General features: G+C 44.9%; 1 protein-coding gene across 3 annotated transcripts in view; it reads right to left on the bottom strand.

Annotated features, from left to right (window-relative positions):
* Window positions 1–10,699: 10,699 nt before the first annotated feature.
* The window catches only part of PITX1 (paired like homeodomain 1), a 43,698-nt gene continuing 30,212 nt past the window's right edge, over window positions 10,700–24,185 (bottom strand). For all 3 annotated transcript variants that reach the window (XM_083428942.1, XM_083428944.1, XM_083428943.1), the window contains 2 exons: window positions 21,487–21,692; window positions 10,700–12,672 (listed from right to left, as the gene is read on the bottom strand). In XM_083428942.1, coding sequence (XP_083285068.1) covers window positions 12,139–12,672; window positions 21,487–21,692 — 740 coding nt within the window. In that variant the 3' untranslated portion in view covers window positions 10,700–12,138. The remainder of the gene's footprint in view (window positions 12,673–21,486; window positions 21,693–24,185) is intronic.

Here is a 24,185-nt window from a genome sequence, read left to right as displayed (position 1 = left end):
GATGACAGCAGACTGTGCAGCATCCAGAAAAGGAGAATGGAACTGTGGAGGGGGACCAGGCTCATACCAGCATCCCTGCCCTTGAGCTGTGCTGAGTATGGACAGAGCTGGTGATTGTATGTAAGCTCTCTGCACACAGAATAGGTTAATTCCTGGAATCTGGGACAGGAGCAGCAAGGCATCCTGCTCCATCTCTACACATTCTTTATGTACAGTTTCTGACCATGTGGAAAGAACTCTGTGTAACCCCCCCCCCTTTAGCCATTTTTGCAAGACTGGAAAGCAAAGAGAGGTATGCAGCTAAAGCTGTTTTATTTTACAGCTGTCTTAACTGAAGTTTTCATGTAGTTTTATGTAGTTTTTCAATTTCATTGTCCTGCATGGGACAATGACAATAAAGATATCGTATATCGTATATTGTATATCGAAAGTAGTTTTCAAATCTCTATCTATATCATCTATCTATCTATCTATCTATCTATCTATCTATCTATCTATCTATATCTATCTATCATCTATCTATCTATCTATCTATCTATCTATCTATCTATCTATCTATCTAATCTATCATCTATCTATCTATCAATCATCTATCATCTATCTATCTATCTATCATCTATCTATCTATCTATCTATCTATCTATCTATCTATCTATCTATCATCTATCTATCATCTATCTATCTATCTATCTATCTATCTATCTATCTATCTATCTATCATCTATCTATCTATCATCTATCTATATCTATCTATCTATCTATCTATCTATCATCTATCATCTATCATCTTTCTATCATCTATCTATCTATCATCTATCTATCTATCATCTCAAGGCTGTTTTCAATGCCTTCTCAGGGTGTGAAAAGAGAAATGTTTGGGAACAGCCCAAGATCAAGATGCTTCCGTTAATGCACTGATATATGAAGCATGTGTAGGAAGTGCTGGTCCTAATGTTGTTTGCTAAACACCATTTTTGTTTGCAAGATCACCATGTAATTTAATTTTCAAAAACTACATGAGTAAACCTTGATTTAGGAGTCAGGACCTCAAGTTGCTTTGAAGGTATCAAACTCATGTTTCACATGCAGCTTCCCAATCTGGAAAGAAAATCTTGTTTTAATCAGTAAAGCCATTTTGACTTATATAATTTGAAAATAGAACTGGTGCCATTGCAGTTAGCAGCGAAAGCCTAATTCGCCAGCCTAATCTTTTCCAACTTGCAGCAGCTTTTGGAGCAAGATGTTATTACTGCTTTAAAAGAACTGGATCTGGAAGTGCCCTCGTGTGAAAGGTGTCTTCCACTCACAGTAGGCAGGCATCGGGAGTTGTGTTGACATTCTCTCTTTTTTATTATTATAATTTTTATTAGATTTCTGTTTTACATTTTAGAATATTCACTTAAAAACCTTAAAATATCAATGGCTTCCCTTCCTCTCTTTCTATGGTTCATTTTGCACAACATAAATCCCTGCATATTTTATATAAATTAAACAATTCAGCATTCCATTATAACATCCATCAAAACTTATTTACACTGTTGAATTTATCTTAATGCTCCCAATGTTTTCAGTTATACACAATTTTCCTCTATATATTAAAAAAAAAAAAATCCAGTCTTCTTTAAACGTATGTTATTCTTGTTCTCTTATTATATATGTTAGGTCCGCAAGCTGCGCATATTCCATCAGTTTAGGTTGCCATTCTTCTTTAGTTGGGACTTTGCTCGTTTTCCATTTGGGGGCTAACAAAACACAAGCCGCAGCAGTGCAGACATAAATAGCCCCTTTTGACACCTGGGAATTTCTGTCTACGTTATCTCCAACATTCTCAGTTTATGCAAAACAAGAAGCCCCACCAAGTCAGATTAGTGCCCCTTTGAACAAACAGTTGAAGGTCCTGAACCATTTGTGTCCAGAGCCGTAGCTAGGTGATCTTGCGCCCCTGGCAGAACCATCCAGATTGCGCCCCCCAGCCATGGACAAATTAGCTCTTCTTTCTGCCTCTTCTCCAACCCTCCCCCCCCCCTTCCACTCATTCAATTCACCCTCTATTTAAAACCAATTCTTATGAGGCAATAATCAATATTTATATTTATGGACATATTTTTAGCCAACTTTGTGCCCCTCCATTGCCTGCGCCCCTGGCGGGGGCCCACCTCACCCCCCTAGCTACTGCCCTGTTTATGTCTGCCATTGAACCCCTGTGAACTACTGCACTGAGGATCCTCAGCATGCAAGTCAGTGGCAACAAGGTTTTCTGGAAGTAGAATGTATTAAGCCAGGAATGCTGAAACTGTGCCTATACTTGGTGCCAGTAAGTTCAAAAGACTTTTATGCCATTGTTCAATGGCAGAGCACATGCTGTGTATGCAGAAGATCCTCAAAGCATGTGCAGAGTTCCTTTTCCTCAGAACTATCCTCACCACCAAGCATCTAGGATTAGAGGACAGTGCTTTCAATTTGGCTATCTCCTTTGTCAGGAATTAACCACTGAGTCAAAGATTCTACATCTCCACATTAATATCATCAATAAAAGAACTTGGAAGGTTTGATCTCCCTTTTGTGGTGGAAAAATCCACTCTAGGATTAGACAGTTTTTATCCATGAAGATAATATTATTATTTTTTTCATTTCTATCAATTTTTCCTGCCACAGAATTCATGTTTACTTTCTTCTAGGATGTGAATTGTGCTTTGTTTTGTTTAAATTGCTGCTACATTTGCTACTTCTTATGTAACAGAGTCAATTTTTGGCAAAAGCCAACTTGCATAGCTTAATCTACCAATGCGCTCTAAACTGAAATCCATTTTATGGGCAATTCAAACCCATTTTATGGGCAATTTGTGGCAATTATTTGGGTCTACCAACCGAAAATAATGGCTTAGACAACACAAGCATCTCCCCAACAGCCTCTTTTGTGAAGACGGAAGCAAAGAATTCACTTAAGGAATACTCAGAGAGAGTATAGTTAAGTACTTCTCTCTCACCTGGGTGGTCTATAGTGATTCTTTGGCAGACTTCCTTGTTGTGATTTATTTTGACCAGAGAGAGAGAGAGAGAGAGAGAGAGAGAGGAAGAAACTTTATTGTTGCTGTTTGTGTTGCTGTCTTTAATTTAGTAGCTCCTCAAATTCCTTCTTGGCGTGTTATTTTACTTTTATGTTTAACTTGCGAAATTGTATACTTTCTTTTATTTTTGCTCATTTTTATTCCCAGGCAGTTTTTTAAAGGAGACTCTCTTGCCTTCCTCAGCCTGGTCTAATGCTTTTTTCATAGCTCTTTTTGTTCTGAGGTGACTCACAAAACCGCAAGAACCCAAAAGTTATCAAAAACACCTCCCTAAAACAGAAGTCTTCACATATTGCCTCCTTCAAATAAATTTTCACAGTCCAGAATGTGGCCTTGCTCAAGCAGAAATCAGGAACGGAGAATGCCAAAAGATGCCTGCAGATATAGCCAGCCATATCCCAAGAGTTTCTAGAAAAATCTAGGGACACAATCTGCCCAGGCTGCATGTGAGGAAATAGTAAGCATTGAAAGGGGTTCTCCTCAACTTTCTCCAGTCCCAATCTAGAAATGGCTTTTAACCACTCTCAACTCCAACCTGATAATTGCCACCTGCCCAGATTTTAACTTGTCTGAATTAATTTTAAGATTTTTTAAAATTAATTGATGTCTGTTTTTATGCATAGTGTGTTGTTTTTATGATGTTAGCCGCTCTGAGCCTGGCCTTGGCCGGGGAGGGCAGGATACAAATAAATAATAATAATAATAATAATAACAACCACTAAACCATAATGCACTCCACCAAAGAGCCCTTAGAAACTGGTGATAGCAAAGGACAGGACCTTGTAGACCTGTTGCTAGGTAGAATAGGGGCTTGACTGAGGGTGGAGGAACAAAAGTTAACTTTACCTTTTTACAGTCAGCCAGTTTCTATACATACTTGCACACTCCTCTATATCTTCTATCCAGGCAAGCAAACCCTCCAGGTGTCCCTATTTTGCAGGGACGTCCCTGATTTAGAGAAGCTGCCCGGTTTCTGATTTGATCCCAGAATGTATCACTTTTCCTTAGGATGTCCCTATTTTCACTGGAGAAATGTTGGATGGTATGGCATTATCTGACCCCCAAGCCGTCTGAAGGCAATCCTGTATAAGGAAGTTTTCTTAATGTTTAATGTTCTATTATGTTTTCAAATGTGTTGGAAGCTGCTCAAAGTGGCTGGGACAACCCAGTAAAATGTCTGGGTTATAAATAGTAAAATTATCATTATCGAATGGGACGTCCCTATTTTCATCGGAGAAATGTTAGAGGGGATGGGCAAGCAAGAGGCATTATTGGACATTGTGAATACATTCCAGCCAAGCAAAAACAGTCAAGTGTGTGGAGTGTGGCTGAGGAGGAAGTGTAGTCTGAGAGTCCTGAGGGCTGGACTGAGGGACCTGAGGTTCCCAGCCCTTGGGATAGATGGACAAATAGCCTGGCCAGGTATAATACAGGTTATTGTGTTCCCAAATTGCAGCTAGTCCAGAATGTAGCCTCCAGTGTGTTAACTGGGGCAGGCCAGAGGGAACATATGATGCTGATTTTAAGACAACTTTGTGGCTCCCAGTTGGTTTCTAGGCCCAATTCCAATTTATGGTTTTCTTTAAAGCCCTAAATGGTTCCAGGCTAGGATACCTCAAGGCCTGCCTTCTCACATATAAGCCTATTCACCAATTAAGCTCTGGGCTTCCTCACTACCTTCAGGTTACAGAGAGTGGTTATCTAGGAGCAGGCTTCAAAAATGGTCCCGAGTTGATTTAATTAATTACTTTAACTTGCTATATTACGACAATTTCTGAATTATTTGATAGTCAATCCTTCTTTGAGACCCTCTCTGCTGGCTTTCAGAGGGCAAGCAAGGATAGATCTTCTTGTGGGACTTTTAGGGCTATTTCCAGTGACCTTTTTTATCAGCCACTTGTCCCACTTTGCTTGTGCAAAGCTTACACAGAGGTTATACGATGCTTGCTCTTTATTGAGCATTCTTCCTTATTTGTTTGTGGGAGGTTATACAACAATGACACGCATCCTGATGTTCTTATGTGGAATGTATACATCTTCCCATCCATCATTTAGCCCACACTTTTAAGTATATTGCCATGTAACTTTCCTGATGACAAAAGTCTTCTTTTTTTTTAATGCGGATTTATTGTGCCAGAGCACTTTAATGCACTTTAATTTCGCACACCTCAATTTCCAGTATACAGCTGAACTGCTCCCACAGAATACTGATAGCTAGAAGGTGACATTGGAACTCTTTGGTTATTTTAAATGTTTGAGTGGAACTTTAAAAGTTGTCTATACTGATTCCGCCCCCCCCCCCCCCACTGCTCAGATTAGCTATGATGTTTCTTTTGCCTGATTAGTCTGTCTTTGGTTATGTTTTAAAAACTGCTGTATGGTTTTTACACATGTAGCTAGCCACTTCACACTTCACATATTTAATAGATAAACCAGTAACTTAAAGGGGATTGGGTGTATATGATGCTACATGCATCTCCCTGCAATTTCAGATTTACAGTGCCATCCTAACCATGTCTATTCAGAATTCAATGGAGCGCTCTCTTGTAAGTGGGGTTAGGATTGCAGTCTAAGGCACGGGAGTCTGTGTAAATGCAGAATGTAGCATTAAGTGGAGACTTCAAAGCTGTTTGACACATTATACCTCAACAAACCTCAGTTTGCCACCAAGTGTCCATTCAGTTGGGAATTCCTGGTAATTCAGGCTCCCCAATGAGTGTTGCTGTTGGATAGACAAGTTTCCAAATACCAAATGCCTCAATGACTTTGGCCGTACATGCTTGAATGAGTCATTTCCCTGTATAAACCAGCCTGGGTGTAAGGATGGGAAAATTTTGATTTATCTTAGTGCCTCATTTTACAGTTCAGTTCTCCAGTTTGTGATACTCACATGAAAATAAATACATTTTTGCAAAGTAATTTGCCCAATAGAATGCATATTTTAATGTTATTTTAACAAAGATGCATTTTCATGCACACTTTACCCTACTATGTGCATTTTTGTACACATTATTTGGCTGGAGCGCTAGATTGCAAAATCACATGAATTTTGTGCGATGGCTAAGTTTCAGTTCGTGTGCACAAATGAGGCATGTTTACCTTTCAGTGTGAACCAAGTTGAATTCTCCCCTATCCCTACATGTGTGTTAAGATCTGCCAGGGAGACTCTCTTTAATGCTTGTCAATCAGGAATAGGGCTGGGCGATGTTGGGTTTTCCTATCCACACTCCCTGAAAGCAGCAGTAGCCAAGAGCACGGAACCTGTTCAGGTGGTTGACTGCCTTTGCCTCCTCCATGTTCAGGTGTGCTGTCTCTTTCCTCTGGGGGGGTGTCCTTCACCCCAGGAGAAATGATGCAGCCCACCCTCCTGGGCGAAGTCCACAAGACACAGGGTGCAAAACCACCCTATCTGTGCCTTGCAGAGAGGGGTTGCTGGAGGCTGCTAGCAAGTGTTGGGGCTGCCAGCGTCAAAGAGCCTCTACACTGCCTGGCTCCCTGCCACTGGAGGGAGGGCTCGGTAGCAGGAGAAGGCAACCAGGTGAGGTCAGGGAACTCTCAGCTGGGAAGCCGAGGCTTCCCAGTATATTGCTGGTGAAACCGCCGCCACTTGAGTCCCTCTGCCTCCAGCGCCGAGCTAGTTTGTTTCTCCCTCAGCATGCTGGGCGCTGGAGGCAGAGGGACTCAAGTGTGGTGACGGTTTCACCAGCAATATACCACTGAATGAAGCTGTAATTGCGGTCTGTCTCCACATACCAGTCCTGGGCGATATAGCAATATGCCGCCCATGCCTAATCAGGAACTATATACTATGCAGGATTCAACCTCCATAGCGGCACATTGATTTTGTAATTCTCTCCCCTCTGAAATTTGGCTGGCACCTTACTCTCTTTTCATTCAGATGCTAGCCAAAACCCTGGTTAAACTTGACTCAGAGTCTTAGAAGCTATTAATATTAAGCTGGTGTGTTTTTAAATGTTTTTTCTCTCTTTTTAGGGTAATTGTTTTTTGTTCTGCTCTTACATTGCTATGGCTTTATATTTTTAAGGTTGTGTTTGCTGTTACTGACCCTGAGATCTTTGCCTATAGCGAAGTCAATAAATCCTATGGAGAGGTCTATAAATGTTTACATAAATAAATAATAAATATCACATCCATCACACTCACACTTTACATATTTGGGTGTATCGTTGGAAAACGTTAGAAGTGCACCTAAAAACTGTACTATGTGGCCTTTGTGCTTTGAGGATATAATCATTTAAAAAAGCAAATTAATGTAGAGATGAAACTTGGAAGGTATATGAACAGAGACATCTCAGTCCTGAGGAAGACTCAGCAGACTTTTAATTAGTTAGGCAGTTATGCCCACGTGTAGCAGAGACAAGGTAAATTACTCAAAATAATGAAAAAAATTCAAAATGTACTAAATTTGCATAATGTCAGGTCCTGCCTGCTTTTGGGCTTCCCATATGCATCAAAATACACACAGTTGTACACCGAGCTCCAGATGATTTAGGCTGCAATCCTGAGAGTAAAATCCTCTGATTTCAATGGGACTTACTTTTGAGTAGGCATAAGAATGTCATGATACAGGGACAATAAAGAGGAAGACTAAATCCTAGACTCACTCAGTGGCCAGTCTAGTGTAAGAGGAAAATAAATGGGCCAATAATAAAATAAGAATGCACATTAAAAGTACATGACTTTTCCCCAAAGAATTATGGGAACCGTAGTTCCCCACAGAGCTACAGTTCCTAGCACCATTAACAAACTACACTTCCCAGGATTCCTTGAGAGAAGTCATGGGCTTTAAATGTCCACTGAATGTCCTTTTAATGTGTAGTATGGATCTGCCTGACATCCCATCGAGTTCTATGGGTGTACTCTCACATAAATGGCTATAGGGCTGCATCTAAATTTATTGGCTTCAAGGCAGAAGTGGACAAATGTATTAATATCTTGGTTCATGCGAGCATTTATTCAAAAGTAAGTCCCTGTTGACAGGGCTGACTTCCTAATCTGATGCCTTGCTAGTATCCTATTGGAGTCAGGAAGCTTTTGCTCTCCTCTTTCTCAGGCTGCCTTTCTTTGACTTCACCATAACAACACTGCCAGATAAACGGAGCGAAAAGAGCTCTTGGAGAGATGTTTTGCAGCGATCATTTGAGCATCTTCGCACAGAAATAGTACATTGAGGCCACTTTCCTGGCTGTGGATCTGTCAACATGGCTGAAGTCTTAGGATATTGGACACAGATTTATGCAGAAAATATGGCAGTTCTCCACATATCACTTCCCATGTGATTTCTCTCTCCCTCCCCACCCCTTAACCAGCAATCAAGTTCAAAATATGAGACAGAAAATAGTTCCAATGGCTACCGCAAATGACGTAGTCACCAAAATAGCCAATTTTTTCATACAGTTGCAGTGAACTAGGTGGTGTTTTTTTTAAGAATGCAAAAAACACAGTGCGTGGGAAAAGCTAGTTTTACCGTAAGATAGTATGTCGTGAAACAAACACGCCAGGCTTACGTATGTATAATTAAATAAACCCCTTTTGTTCCAGAAAGGGGGTTTCCTGATGCTCATGTTTACCTAACCTCACAGTTACTGTATAGTCACAAATTTGACCTTCTTTGACAATTTGATTCTCTTCTACTTTTCAATTCACAATCCAACACATTTACTAGGAAAGCCTAATTGTTTTCAAAAGGGCTTCAAATTATTCTGAGACTTGGGATGTTAGTGGCTTTAAGTAACCACTTTCCTTGCAATGCCCTCAGCAACAGTCTCAGTTGTGTTATCCTTCTCTGCATGGCTTTGATATGTAAAAATAAATGAAGCTATAGAGATATATTGGGAGCACTTCAAACCCTATTGAAGAAATCAGAATTATCATTACTGTTCCTGTGAATGTGTCACTTTACTCCAATCTTGGATAGATTTGGGATCTATGCAGGAAAGCCAAAGACCTACAGCCACCTTTGCATTTCATGGCTATTTGCCGCCTCTCCTGGGACGCAGGTGGCGCTGTGGGTTAAACCACAGAGCCTAGGACTTGTCGATCAGAAGGTCGGCGGTTCGAATCCCCGCCATGGGATGAGCTCCCGTTGCTGGTCCCTGCTCCTGTCAACCTAGCAGTTTGAAAGCACGTCAAAGTGCAAGTAGATAAACAGGTATCGCTCCGGTGGGAAGGTAAACAGCATTTCCGTGGGCTGCTCTGGTTCGCCAGAAGTGGCTTAGTCCTGCTGGCCACATGACCTGGAAGCTGTATGCTGGCTCCATCGGCCAATAAAACGAGATGAGCGCCGCAACCCCAGAGTCGGCCACGACTGGACCTAATGGTCAGGGGCCCCTTTACCTTTACCTTATCCCTCCTCCAGTCCCATCACCCCTCTTTGAATTCATGCTGTGTACATCTCAAGCAACTGAAACTAACACTTAAAAGGGGATTCTAGTCCATAAAAGGTTCTGTCAGGAAAGTGTGTTCAGGATTGCAGCCTAAGAGCAAGCTGAGCTCAAGTTCTACTCAGAACTTATTTCTGACAAGATTCTTTTGTGATTGTGGCTAAATATTTGCCTGAGTATTGCAAGTTTGCTTTCAGCTGTTTATATTGGGGGTGTCAGAGACTCCAGTTCTGTTCTTGGCCTAAAGTGGAGTATTAAAAACCTACTGTTGTACTGTGCTTTTTCTCCAGTGTCCATTTTTCCCATCAAGCTGTTGGAAGTCTATGGGGTATATACCAGGAGTATTGTTTGTTAGGTTGGAAAGGGGAGTGTATCCTCTACTTCTCCCCCACAGAGAAGGTTCAAGAGAGGGATGCCTGCTGGTCCACAATCTTCTCACTTTTTTCTGGAAAACTGGCCTCGGATTGTTTCAAATATTTATTTGGCCAGAAAGGTTGACACAAAAAAATGGGATGACTTTATCAAAACTATGTTCAGCTCTTAATTAACCTGCTGACTGTCTCTACCCAAAACTGCAGGCTCCAGCCAGGAGCTCTGATGCTGGAAACATCTGTTTGGAACCTGTAGAGCTTACTTTCTATTAACAAGGGAGTGTAAAAAAAGACACAACCCCAACCCTTTCCATTTTCCAGAAATGGAGGAGCAAAAAGCCCTTCTGTTCCTTTTATTTCTCTTTCTATTTTCTCCCATGTACTTTCTCTGTACATGGGAAAGACCCTGATTTTAAGGGCAAGCCCCATCAGTTCAACCAGGAAATCTCTTATTGATTTCACTGTAGTTCACTTCAAAGTTAAGTGCACTGTATTTAATATTGTAGCACTGAGATCACAATCTTGGAAGCAATATCACTGGAATCTAAGCACTAAATATAGGGGACTAATTCAATGGCTTTGAGGCAAATCCCACGATAAAGTCCACGGGACTCAATTGCAATGTTCAGTGTCAAAGTTATAGTGATACCTGATCAATTTATGCACAGGCCACTCTTTCACTTGGTCTCATAGCATGTTTACATTTTGGGGCTCATTATATAAGAAGACAAAGGAGGAAAAGCCCACCACTACCAGACTGCAGTATTAAATGTAATATTCAAAATATCCTCTGGGATATTTTCTTTAGATTAGTGGATCTAGACATTAATATAGCTAGAAAGGAAGACCGAAAGCATTTGAAGAGGTTTTTTTTTATTATTATTCCCATGCTCTTAATTTTGAAAAAAAAATCACAAAAACATAACTTATAAAACAATATATATACTGCATCCTCCACAACAGCATTATTGAAACATCCAGCGTAACGGTTACCACAGGTGGGAATACACTGGGAAAGAAGTACCTTGTGCATTTTATATTACGTTTCTTTGTCATCTACAGGTAATAAGTATTGACAGAAAGAAGCAACAAATATGTCTGCAGGAAAACTTCATATGCGTTTTTAATGCGTATTAATAGTTAAAGATCATATTTATCATTTTCATAGTCATTTTAAGTATTATCTACATTTACATCATAACACCTTTTTAAGATTTCTTGTTTGGGCTCCTTGCTTTTTGTTCAGAGCTGGAAAAGCAAAGTCACTTTTTCAAACATTTCCCCCAACCTCGAGATTACTATACTCCTTTCCTTTTAAGATGCAGTATCGACGTTTCAGGATAGTCCTTTTCCGTATTTTAAACATTTCTGTCCCTAGATTCTCTAGGAGAATTCTTTCTTAATTAAAAAAAGAGCCATTTAAATAAGGATGAACGATAATTTGATTATCAGGGGTAAGACTTTGCAAAGGGGAAGGGCTGGGGGGGGGCGTTCTGCAAAGTTCCTTTTTAAAGGGAGGCGATTTAAAGAGGGATGTTGGGGTGGGGGGGGATACTGCCGTCTTGGGAGGGAATAAACGAGAGAGAGGTAGGAACCTTTTCCAGCCGCTTAGTGCTCGGCATGGCCGGCTCTCCACCGCTTTCAGCTAAAGAAACAAATCCCCTTCGAGAGTCACTCATGCACGTGGAAAGCAACGCCGCCCACCCGACGGCCAAGCGCAGGGAAAGGCGAAAAGATAAACAGCACCTCCCTGAAGTGGTTGACCCTTGTCAGGATGACATTTGCTCCGCTTGAGAGTTCCCATCTTGCCATTGACTCGAAGCCCCGCCCCCTCTCACCAGAGTCCCCGCCCCTTCTCCTGAAGCGGCCGGAAAAGCAAGCAAAACCCCACCCCGGAAACCACGCCTCTTCCCCCCTCCCACCCTCTACCACAAAAAGCCCCGCCCACGAGCCGCGCATTTCTTCGCTGGCGCGGTTGCTCCCCCCCCGCCCCGCCCCCTCTCCTCCCCGCCGTATTTCCTCGAATAAAGTGGACGCTTAGAAGAGGAAGTCCTGTGCAAGTTCAAGTAAACACGCATACAAAACCCGCATCATCCAGAGGAGAACGAAATACATTGCAACTCATCCCCGTGTTTCAGGGCCGGGCTGGGGCGTCGTCTGAACGCCCGCCTCTCTCTCTCTCTCTCCTTTCCCGTCGTCGTCGCCGCCGCCCCGCCGCGCCCTTCCTCCTGCGGGGCTCCCCGGGGCCCCTTGGCGCAGCCGCCGCCGCGGTCCCTGTGCGGAGGCGCCGGCCCGTCAGCTGTTGTACTGGCAGGCGTTGAGGGTGGAGCCGGGGCTCTGCAGGCCGCTGTAGCCGAAGTTCGAGTGCTGCTTGGACTTGAGCCTCAGGCTGGCCAAGCTGGAGTTGCAAGTGTCCCGGTAGACGCTGTAGGGCGAGCCCGGCGGGCCGTAGGGGCAGGCGGGCGACGACATGGCCGTGTTGAGCGACGAGCCGCTCAGGTTGTTGAGGCCGGCGTTGGGCACGCCCGGCACGGCCGAGTGGCCCATGGACGACGGCATGCTCATGGAGGGCAGCGTGCTGGGCGCCGAGAACATGGACTGCGCCGACGAGAGCGGGCTCATGGAGTTGAAGAAGGTGAAGCTCTTGGACGAGAGCGGCGCCGGCGCCAGGCTCTTGGCGTGCCAGTAGTTGGACGGGTAGCCCGCGTACACCTCCTCGTAGGGCTGCATCAGGCCGCTGAACTGCGGCACGTAGCCGCTCTTGCACAGGTCCATCTGCTGGTTGCGCTCCCGCTTCCGCCACTTGGCGCGACGGTTCTTGAACCACACCTGCAAGGGGCGGACAAAGCAGGGCTTAGCAGGGGGCGGCCGGGCTCCACCGACGGCCAAAGCCGGCACGCCTTTCCCCCACTCACTCACCCACCCACCCTCGCGAGGGCAGGAGAAGCGTCATCTCAGGGTCGTGGGGTTGGGCAAAATATTCCAGCGGGCCAGGAGTTGGACTCAGGGATGCCAACTTGAATAAAATATTGGGGGGGGGGGGGAAGGAAGGCAAGTCACACCCCGCATAACTGATAATTGAGCCTGGATAGCTCAGCTGGTCAGAGCGTGGGGCTGATAATGCCAAGGTTGCAACAGTTGCATAGTCCTGCAGTGGTCCCTGAGTTTACTATCTGCAAACGGGCGTTTAATGCTCACAACCGGTTCTATGATTCTATGATCATATGAAGTGGCGCGCACACGCCATCTGAATTGCAATACCCATCAACGGGGGGGCTCCCTCAAATATTTTATGGGGGGGCAAAGGACCCCTAGAAGTTGGCTCCTATGGTTGGACTAGATGACACTGGGACATAGCTGTCAACGTTTTCCCTTATTCCGAATAGGATTCCTCGCAAGAAAAGGGAAAAGTTGACAGCTATCCCCTGGGATCCCTTCCAGCTCTTACGATTCTGATTTCAATGGCCTTATTTCCCCTGCGCCCCCCCCCCCTTATTACATGTCACCATTAAGCGGTACAGAAAATAATTAATAATAAGAATAATAGCATAGAGGGCTTCAAAGTTGGCTGCCAGCCCTGCTGCCCTAAAGTACGTCTCCCTGTGGCACCCGCCGCTACGCGGTCGGAGCCTTTTTAATGGGAAGCGCTCAGCAGATGAAACTGAAGGACCCAAGAAGGGTAGCATCAGATTCAAAGTCCGGCTATTCCAGGGACGGCCAGCTGATGGGTGCGCTTCAAGATGCCGTTGGCGTCCACTTCCCATCATCCCTGGCCTTTGCTGATGTTGGCTGGGGCTGACCGGGGGTAGACAATATCTGGAGGATACGGCCTCGGCAACGCTGGAGCTAGTTGCGTACTGGCCAGCCCGATGCTTCCGGAAAGCGTCTCCGCTCAGCTGAAGCTCGATTAAGATGCTGTTTAGTTAACAGCTAATATACTGTCTCTCCGTTGTGGCATCTTCATGCCAGATTATGGAATCACTTGGTGGAATTTCTGGAGGTCTTGCTAAAATGTAGCAGAAAACTACCGTAGAAGTATTCTGCCAAATGCTTTGCAAGGGTGCAACATGGTTAAAAGTCATAGTTGCTTCTGAGCCATTTAGAAAGGAAAAAAGGGACAACCAAAGTAAAGGGAGAAACACTTAGAGCATGTTCAGAATAGCTTTTCTTTCTCTAAAAGAAGACCTGTCATGTTCAATAGATTTCTGCTATTTCTTTCTCCTTTAATCCCCCAAATATGAAAGAAATCTATGAGTTAATCTACTAGCTTATTGCACGCAAATGCATTGCTCACCTGATCTAGCAATATAACCCTGGCACTAAAAATAGGTTTGGGGCCACCTTGTAAGGACAGCCTATATTAATTCTTAAGTTTATTGAAGTGGATATGGAAGCATGAAGTTTATTTTTAATGGTCTTTCATATTTTAACTTTGTACGTTGCCTTGATGTTTTATGCTACGATAGTGTCGAAACACTGTTTAGAAATTTTAAAAAAGGATGGCAGAGGGTGACTGGAATGTTAAAAACATGCAGGATCAGCACATTAAACTGTTGTTGTTTTTTAAAAATTCTCCACTGTATATAGACACCTATGGGCACTGTATATAGACACCTCCATTTTATGTAGACACCTACCACTCTCTCAGCCCAACTTATGCATTTGATAAAATTAAGCTATTGCCTTTAAAATATTGCACAACAATGTCAGCCTTTAAAACAGGTGTGGGGACCTGTGGCCCTCCAGATATCACAGCTCCCATCATCCCTGACCATTGGCTATGCTGGCTGGGGCTGGTGGCATCCAGCAACATCTGGAGGGCCTTAGGAGTTTGGCTTTAAAAGGTGCCATGGTACTTTTGACCGTCTTTTTGCTGCAAGCTAGCATGATTGCTGGTCTGGATTTTTTTTAAAAGCTGAACTGTCACTTGCAATATTTCTCATATTCATGCTGCTCCACTCCACTGGGAAAGCTGTTTGTGGATAATCTATTATGCCAGAGAGGCCATTCAGCCTCCCTCCGCCTCCACCTCCACCCCCAGCCCTCCCAAAGGAACAGCTGGAGCTGAAGTCAATTGAGTAGAACCAAGAAGCCAGTAGAGTACAATTTGTTTCTGGGTCTCAGCTAGGGTCCAGTTCCTGTCTCTGGGGAGCAATTATCCTTAAAACTATGGCTGCGAGCCAGTTAAAGAACATTGGCTTTAAGAGGGCTTTTAATTGATTAATCGGCAAATGAATTAAATATAAATAAATATGCCAATTTCCGAAACCTCTGTCTAGGTGCCTTTCTTGGGGATACTGAAGAAAATACATTGTCCATCTATTTGTGCCCAGTCTGAACTCATGTCAGATTCTAGATTTCCCTTATCAAGTTTTCTTGCTCTCCTTTAAAAAGCCCTGGAGAAAGTTGTCCTAGGAAGAACACACTGAATTCCGTATCTGCCACCCCTCTCCCAAGCACGATGTCTTTGAGGTTCCATGCAATAAGACATGTAAGCTGTTTTTGTCCTTGCATAAATCCCTTCCTGCAGACTGCTGCTTTGGACGGGCATCCGATCTCTCTCCTCTTGATGATCTCCAAAATTTCAAACCCCCACTTCCTTTCTCTGCAGAGAATTACCTACCCTTGACCGTACTCTTGTTGTGATCAGGTCCTGGCTATGGCAGCTGGTCTGCTTTGTCCAATGCTAACGCTTTTAACAAAAAACACCCTCCTTACAGATCATAAAAAGTGGGACTGGGCAAGTAGGTTTAAGGTAAACACAGAGCCAACCACCCCCTACATCCTTCGCTTTTCAATGGATGCAGCATCTGCCTTTGCGTTTAATATTCAGAATTTACAGCTTTGCTGCTGGAGAGCAAAAGGAGGCTGGTTGCTCCTGGGGTTTAATGTAAAAAACGGCGAAAGAGGAGGGGGGAGGGACCTGATGCAGATTTGTGGAAAGTGCATCTTTGGGAAATGCTTTGAGTTCCCTTTCATAAAAATCCAGGGCTCAGAGAACAGGAAAAGACACCCAACTCATAACCTGAAGCAGGACACAGCCGGATCTGGTTTAGCGTCCTGTTAAGAGACGGCAGATCTAATGGGGAGGTATGTCTTCCACGTGGTTTCTGCTACAGGTTAAAATATCTTCCCCTCCCTTGGTGGAAAATATCGGCCTCCGGAACTGCCTGTGTTACTGGTGGGTTGTGTGGTCTTTGTACAGGTCCTGGCTAAGGAGAGTCAGGGAAAGAAGCAGATGTGAGACGACATCACGTCCACCTGGCCTCTTAGAAAGTGAGCTCTTCCTTCTAACAGAAACCAGTTTTCCTTAAGTAAGGTCCTTCCAAAAAGTGGAATGGTTGCTGTGTCATTCAAGGGGGCCTTTCAGACTCAGGCACCTACTTCAAAATTATGCATGTAGCTGATGCTCATCAGTGTCTGAGTTTAGGGGCAACAAACTCGAATGCTACATGGAGAACAGGAAGGCAAATTGTGAGGGGAAAAGGACCAGGGAGGAGGAAGGATCCGATGTAAATATAAAAGAGGAAACGAAGAAAGGCGACACACTCAAAACCTGTAATTCATTTTTCAGAAGGTGCTTCCAGACAGGAATTTCCTGAAAATGAGGCTAATAGTTTTAATGATGGCTTCTAGACGTTTCCAAATTAAGGGTGGATTGGCAAAACTGAGTTTTAAGGCTGCTTCTAAATATATATGTGTTATCTACAGAAGGCTGAAGGAGAAGAATTGCAATGAATGGGAATGAATTCCCCGAAATTTTTCCACACCAAATATTCAACTTGCCCACACGTCTATTTTTTGATTTATCTACCTCTTACTTGCCAAAGTGGCTTCTAAGCTGTTTACAAGAATAAGCGCAATCACAAAATTTACTTGGGAGGAAACCTGATTTTTCTGGCTGCCCCTGAAAGGTTAAAAGCGGCATCTGCAAGCGACGTTTTTATTGGTTTGTTTTGTCCAGGTCTCAGTGATTTACGAAGGCCAAAGTGGGATTTCCGAAAACGGCCTTTCTTTTAGATTTGGACAGAAGTAAGGACCGGGCGATTCCAGCCGAATGAAGTCCTAAAAACGGGGCTAGTTCCTAGAGTTTGAGGCTGCAGTCTTACATCTCGCTTAGGGGGAAATTGAACCCGTGGGGAGGGACACCCCTTGGCAAGAATATAGGAAGGTGTCCCTTGCCTTCTAGTGATCCTCAGGTGATCCACTTCGGTGGATCGCGCCAAAACTAGACTAAACGCATCCCTGGAAAAATGCAGCATATTCCCCGTTCTTGCTCATGCTTTGTTTCAGACACACGTCCCATTGACCTCAGGGATACTTCCTCTCGAGTCACTGAGCCTCAGGGTTGCTGCTTAAATTTCCTACACTGCAAAAACGACCCATAGCCCCTTTTTTTTTTGCTTGTCACAAGAAGGGCTGCCATTTCGTGCGCAGTTCCCGGGGATTAAGCCGGGATTCACTTTTGAGGAGACAGAGCTTGCCTAATTGCATTTTCTGAAATAAATATCAAACCTCTGCGGATTTCCCCGTTCTAATAGCCCGATCCCTAAGCCGGTTAAGTGCCCGTTTATTTATTTATTTGAAAATAAATTAGCGGGGCTTCCTTTGCAAGTGCCACTTGTGGACAGAATATCAGCCTAACAGGGCGATTTAAGCAGACTGAGGAGGAGGTGGCTGAGATCCCATGCAGGCGTGACTTGAGAGTCACACTGGACTTGGTGTGATTTACCCCCGAGTAAAAGTGCATCGGATCCGGCTTCACTGTGGTTTCAAAAACCCCAATACTCCAAGCTGACCTCCAGCGAAGAAAGCAGTTCCCTTAACGTTTTCCCGAGCTGAGTTTACGCATATACTCCCCGATCGCATCTCCTGCCCCTCTGCGGTATACAAGCCCCTTTGGGGTGGTCGCCAGCTGGAGCCCATGATGACGCGGTTTTAAGAGGATGCAACGCATAACCATTGAACTGAATGGGCGTCTTGACATTCGCTTCCGCCCACTGTAGTTATGTCGCAAACTATCCTCAGCGCGGATTAAAGGCACCCGCAGCTCTGGCGCTAGAAGGATTCATTCTCCCCGCAGTGTAAGGAAGTATCCTGGGCTCATAAATGGGAGGTGGGGGTGGAAGAGGAGAAACAGAGAAAGAAAAGAGGGCGGAGAGAGAACCTCCAAAAAAGTCCAATAAACTAAAAATCCAAAGTTAAAAACAAGCAAAGAGAAAGTCTAATAAAATACTAATCCTCTCCCTACGGCAAGATATTTTTTCCTACCAGTTGGGGCAGGAAAAACTTTACAAACAAACAAACAAACAAACAAACAAACAAACAAACAAACAGAAACAGCCTCTTCAGTTGTAGGCAAGAGAGGCGTAAGAGAACATCTCTGTACTGATTTAGGAACATAATGATTTGTTGACTTGGGAGCCCAATGCAACTGGCCCTGGTAGCCGAGTTTACTCGGCGGATCCTGTCCGTGCTGCGCTAGAGATTCCGACCTACGCACAGACTTGGAAGTCGCGGATCCTTTGATTTCAACGAAATCTCTTGAAGCGAAAGTGTGCTTCGGGGTGTGTTAGAGCTACAAGTTAGGAAAGATATTAATAATCAATATATCCTCTCCTGCCACCCTCAACATTCCCACACCCACAAGACCCAGTCCATATAAAGTCAGCACCAATGGGATTGTTACTCCGATCCCGAACACTGAATTTGTAGTTTCTTTAATTCCAGGGGAACTTAGCGTTTTAGGGCCACGCGCTTGAAATGAACTCTCACCGAAAGCGGGTTGGGCACAGTCAGGGAGACGGAGCCATCCGCTTAAAAAAACCAGTTTTGTGAATCAGGCTGTTGGCGTTCAAACAATATGTACACGAATATAAGGAAGGGGTGGCCAAAACAAAGCGAAACAAAACAAACCGCACAGGAAATGGGGCCTTTTATATATGGTTCCCTGCTGGTTTTAGGGATTTTGCACAGCTCTCTCTAACACACACAGAGCACCCTCAGCGCAACATATCAAATGGCATTTCATTTCGCCGGGATTTACTTTCACGCAGTGGGCACGATCCAGCAACAAACCCTAACTATGTTTAACTGAGAAGTCCGACTGAGCGCTATGTAATTCACCCTTGCGGATTATGTTTCCTGGGGAGAGTTAAGCAGGTACTTGGCTAGGCCGCTGAATTCAATGTGACCTTCCAGGCCAAAGCAGTGCATTGTTGCTTGGAATTAAGTCTCAGTGAGCTCTGGTGAACCTGAACCCACAGCAATGCACCTTTCTGAAGTGCTTGTTTTGGGCTGGATCGTGTCCAGTGTTCTCCTCCAGGGCACTCCAGGACAAGCCTCTTAATTTATTTTAAATCTCCGCTTTCTGCAATAATTTAAGTACAGCGCGCAAATGCCACGTTCTGTCCGGCAAGCGCCATTCACAATGCCCAGCACGTGCAAACGAGCGCGGCCCTTGCCTTCTCCTACATTAGCTAAAGGCGCGGTGTGGTCGCTCACCTACGCAGAATGCGTAGACGCCAGAATGTGGGCCGGCGCTCTACAGAGGGCTAAAGAAACGAGGCATTTCAGAGGGTGTCTCCTATTCTTTCCCGCCTCTGGTTTGTTTAAATATGCTTAAACTTAGAGCTGAAGTGCAGGGCTCTGTCCTGGACGTGTCTCCCGGTCTCACTGACCAAGTTAGCTGCAGTCTACCATCTAAGGAAATGCGCCAAGGAAACGCCGCGCAAGCGAAGCACCACCCAATGAAAGCGGCCGGGGCCAAGACTCCCCTGGGGGAAAAAAGAAACCCACAAGTTCCTCACTTCTAGATCAGACGGCACAATTGTTTTTGTTTTGTTTTGAAAGATCCCTTCATGGCCCCATGAAAAAGAGCGCATTCATAAAGGCTTTCTACCCGGATGCCTGGGCTCCCTCTCTCTCTCCCCCAGCAATCGCCCGAAGAGAAAATAGATTTCCTGCTTGGTATTAAATGGCTGCATTTAATTAATGCAGCAGAGAACAGTAAATTCTGAACGATGGCTCTCCTGGCCAAGACCCGCTTTTCCCATGCTACGGAAAAGGACAATGATCTGGGGCGGTCTCAATGATCTCAAGATTATTATTTGTTTACGGCCCAATCCTGGGCATGTTTACTCGGTTGAGCTTGCTCCTTAACGATCGTAGGATTGCGCCTTCAGCAGTGCAATGGACCAGTGATTTTGTTTTAAATAAAGCCTCGCCCGCGTTTCTGGAGGCCTGTCTCTCCAGCGGCTTTAAAGGGCCAACGACGCGCCTGGAAGGGCGCCTGTCCACTGCCGCCTTCTCTACCCCTGGGCCCGGGAGGCCCCAGACGCCTCGGAAGGGCTCGGGGCTGCTTGGATCCTGCACTCTGCGGATCCTGATTTTCTGTGGGAAATCACCTCTGATGCTCCTCCGGGGAACTGGCTCCAGCCCTGTGGTCGCGGCCTGAACTCGCCCCGGGATTTCCCCTCCGCCGGGAGCCCGACGCGCAAGGTTTGTTGCGCGTGGATTCTTTGGTCCTCAGGCGCCCAAGTGAGGCCCGATCCCTCACCTCATTTACTGCGCGCCATGCACGTTTTCACTGGGTTTTGCTCCCCAAATCGCAGTCTCCCCGACCCCCACAACCCTTGGCGTATAGGGTGCTTCCTCGGATTTCCTAAAGCAGGCTTGGAGCTGGAGCTTAGCCGAGTCCACTCAGAAGTAAATCCCGTTTGGTTTCTTACTCCCGAGTAAAGCTGAGGCCGCTTGCGTGCGAGCCCGTTGCTTGGGAGTAAGCAGCGAGGCGCGCGTCTAAGGAGTGAGTTGCGCGGCTCCTACACAACATTCGACGGGGACTTTCTCCTCCATGCTACCCAACTCTGTGCACGTTTATTCTGAAGCAAGTCTCGCTGTCCTCGGTGGGACTTCCTTCCGAGCAAGTGGGAATATAGGGCTGCAAAAATTACCTTGGTTAAGGAGATGGCAAGCACAGATCAGGTCAGGCCCAGCTCAGCCTTGTTTTCCTGCATGGAATTATGCATTTTGCTGCCTTCAGTACTGTAAAGCAGATTCCCCCATTCCTGAAATACTGCCTCTTTTTTCACTACGAAGGAGCTAATTCTAATTACAAGCTATAGAACTTCCCTTCTCTTTCTGTAGATCTTCCTAGCATAAGGTGATATCGACCAGAGATGGCTTAGGATCTGTAAAAACAAAGCACCCTTGGACAGTCCCACCAGCGCCAGATCCCCCGGGTCTCTTCCTCATCTTCCAACAACGGGCGCTTCCTCTTAACCGCCTCCTGCCCCAGTGGCTCCCTCTCCTCGGATTTCACCTGGGACTCCTCTATTTGGTAGACCGGTGTCTAAATAAGGCTCGAGGCTGCGCTCCTCTCGGCACAGGCGCACCTACCCGGGAGGAGAAGGCCGCGCGACCTCTGGAACAAACTTACTTGGATGTCCGTCCCCTGGGACGCGCACATCCGAGAAAAGCTCTTTCTCGACCTGGGCTCCATCCGCGCCCGGCCAAGAGGCGGGAGGGCCCAGGGGAGTTGGCGATGGGCTCTTACGGGCTGCCTCGGAGTTGTCTTCAGGCAGGCCTGGGAAGTGGCTGGGTTGGTTAACCCTGGGAGGCGGGCGCCCGAGGAGAGAGGCTCACCCTGACTCGGGGCTCCGTGAGGTTGGTCCACACCGCGATCTCCTCCCTCATGCTCATGTCCGGGTATCGGTTCCTCTGGAAAGTGGCCTCCAGCTCCTGCAGCTGCTGGCTGGTGAAGTGCGTCCTTTGCCGCCTCTGCTTCTTCTTCTTCGCCGGGTCATCCACGTTCCCGTCGTCGCTTTTCTGCACGCCGCTTCGCTCCTTTTCTGCAAAGGCAAAGGGCCGGGCATAAGGAGGCGAAAGAAAAGAATTACAATTAGAAAGGGCTGGGGGCGGGATAGAAATGTCCAAACTGCTTGCTTCTCCTAACTCCCTAGCCCAAGTCAGCGCCACCAAACTCTCCTTCGGAAAGGAATATGAATGAGGTCTGGATTTGTGGCCCAAATCTTCCTCAAATGCATCTTTGCACAGCAGCGAGAGCTCCTGGACTGGAACCATCGCGTCTGTTTTAGAAAGCCTCATCAAACACAACCCAGAACCAAGGATTTTCCATTACAAAAGCAAAGGCCAATCCAGCCCGGATCCTGACCTAGTCTTCCTTTTACGCAAATGACAACAGATTTTTTTTTGTTTTTGTTTTCATAATGTACTTTAAGAGATTCAAGGTGGGGAAAACATTTCTTTAAAAGGCGTGGGAAACCTTTACAAGCCATTTCTTTAGGCACTTTTTAAAAGTCTCTAAAAACAATGAAGAATTCACATCGATTTTGTTGTTGTTGGTTTTGGATATTTTCCTAGCAGGCACCAGGACACAAAATATACTCCCCACAAGGGGAAAGTTTGAATTTACTTAACCCGAAGCCTTTCACACAACTGGATTAAATTTCTACTTTGGGAATTTGGATTCTGACAGTCAAATGATTTTCAGTTAAGTAAAATTTAGAACCTTATTTTTCTATGGTTCCTTAAATAAAGTAAAACAACAACAGCAAAAACAAAATACATTTGATCCCACCTACGCCTTTCAAAAATGGAAATTATATGAATTATTTTCAGTTTCGAAGTGCAAGATGTGTGCACGTGCACACACAATTTAAGGCAAAACATAATACCTGCTAGTTAGTTACAGTACAGCATGTACAACTGGTAAAAGCTTCTATTGGCACATTACATCAAGACCGGGGCTTCACTCTACGACCCTCTGAAGTCAATGAAGGAAGACTTCGAGGCCAAGAGCTCAATTGACTCCATTGGCAAAATTTAATCATATTCTGAACTCTGCCTGACATCCATAGGACTTTCAAGATGTCATAGGTATGCGCCCTGGAGTGCAAGTATCCTCGCCTTCAGTTGACTCGCTTCCGAATAAATACGCACAGGATCGTGCTGCCTGGGCAGTGGTTAAATATATTGCCTTTTGCTGGTTCGATGTCTCCATATTTTTATTCCTGCTTAATAATATTAGTATATCTACTTAAATTATACAACGTTCATTTTATAGCAATGCATTCTACAATGGGGCGAGGGGCGGTGGCGGCGGCGAAATCTATGGCTTCTTACTTCTTTAAAAGCAATATAAGAGGAAATACCTAGACAGGGCAATTTGATTTCAGTGAATTTCGTGGTTCACCGGAACTACGGTGCTAACATATTAATGTAGAAGAAACATATTTCAGACCGGCAAACTTTTTCTATCATGGAGCACGATCCTCTACTTGTTTACTCAAGAGAAAATCCCAGAGTCGAATTGGGACTTGCTCCCAAGGGGTTGCCTCCTAAGGTGTTGCTTTGAGAGCACTAATCATTTCGTCTTAACTGAAGCTATTCAGCTTGCAATCCGTGGCAGCAAATATTAACCACTGAACCCAGCGGCACTTTCTTCCGAGTAGAAACGTTTAGGGTTGGGTTACCAGTGGTCTGTTTTTCTGCATCGATATATTCGTTCATTATTGCAGAGCCACTCCAATTTTACGGGCTTGCAAACCGGTTTTTAAACTCATATTTTACGAAGTATTTTATCAATAGGAATAGACACGTGTGTTAACCGATGATGATGCGTTGCGCGTGTCAATCGTAGTATGCAAACAGGAGTCCATATGCAAATCTTTTCAGGTGGGATTATGTGTACTCCACACATAATCGACTATGCAAACGAAGCAAATATTATGAAAACCACCCATTTTACTCGACAACGCTTTTTAAAAAAGTAACATCCTCAAAATAATTGCAGTAAGTTTTAAAACAAAGGGACTATGGATCTCAGCCATAGGCTGTTGTGTGCAGAATGAGAGCGATTTTGTTCTCACGTACATAAAACTTTGCTTTTTTTTTTTTAACAGGCTGATGTATAACAACATTATTTGAAGTCCCAGTGCTATGGCATTGACTTAGGATCGTCACCTTCTAATTTCTCTATGTATTGAAACGCACAAATTGTAATTGAATCCGTGCGTAAATATATGTACAACACATCAGTGTTTATGTAATTAACAAACCAAACCATAGCACGGGATCCATCAAACAGCAAGCTCTTTCCTCCCATTGATTTCAAAGGTGAAATTAAAGCATACAGTTTAATCAGTGGGATGTGGGGGGCATCAGAATCCCCCCCACTTTGTTTGGATCGGGAACTATGTGCCATTCTATAGAGCGAGAAGAATTCCGTGTGCTCCTATCAGTGTGTGTAAGGCACGCACAACACGCATACAAACAGGCGCACGCATACACCTCAAGGACTCACGCGAACAAGAGTGAATGCG

This window comes from Podarcis tiliguerta, assembly GCF_965153285.1.
Source record: "Podarcis tiliguerta genome assembly, chromosome: 2".
In the NCBI taxonomy this organism is placed as follows: Eukaryota; Metazoa; Chordata; class Lepidosauria; order Squamata; family Lacertidae; genus Podarcis; species Podarcis tiliguerta.
The sequence above is the reverse complement of the archived record's forward strand: the minus strand, read 5'-3'. Positions and strand labels throughout refer to the sequence as shown.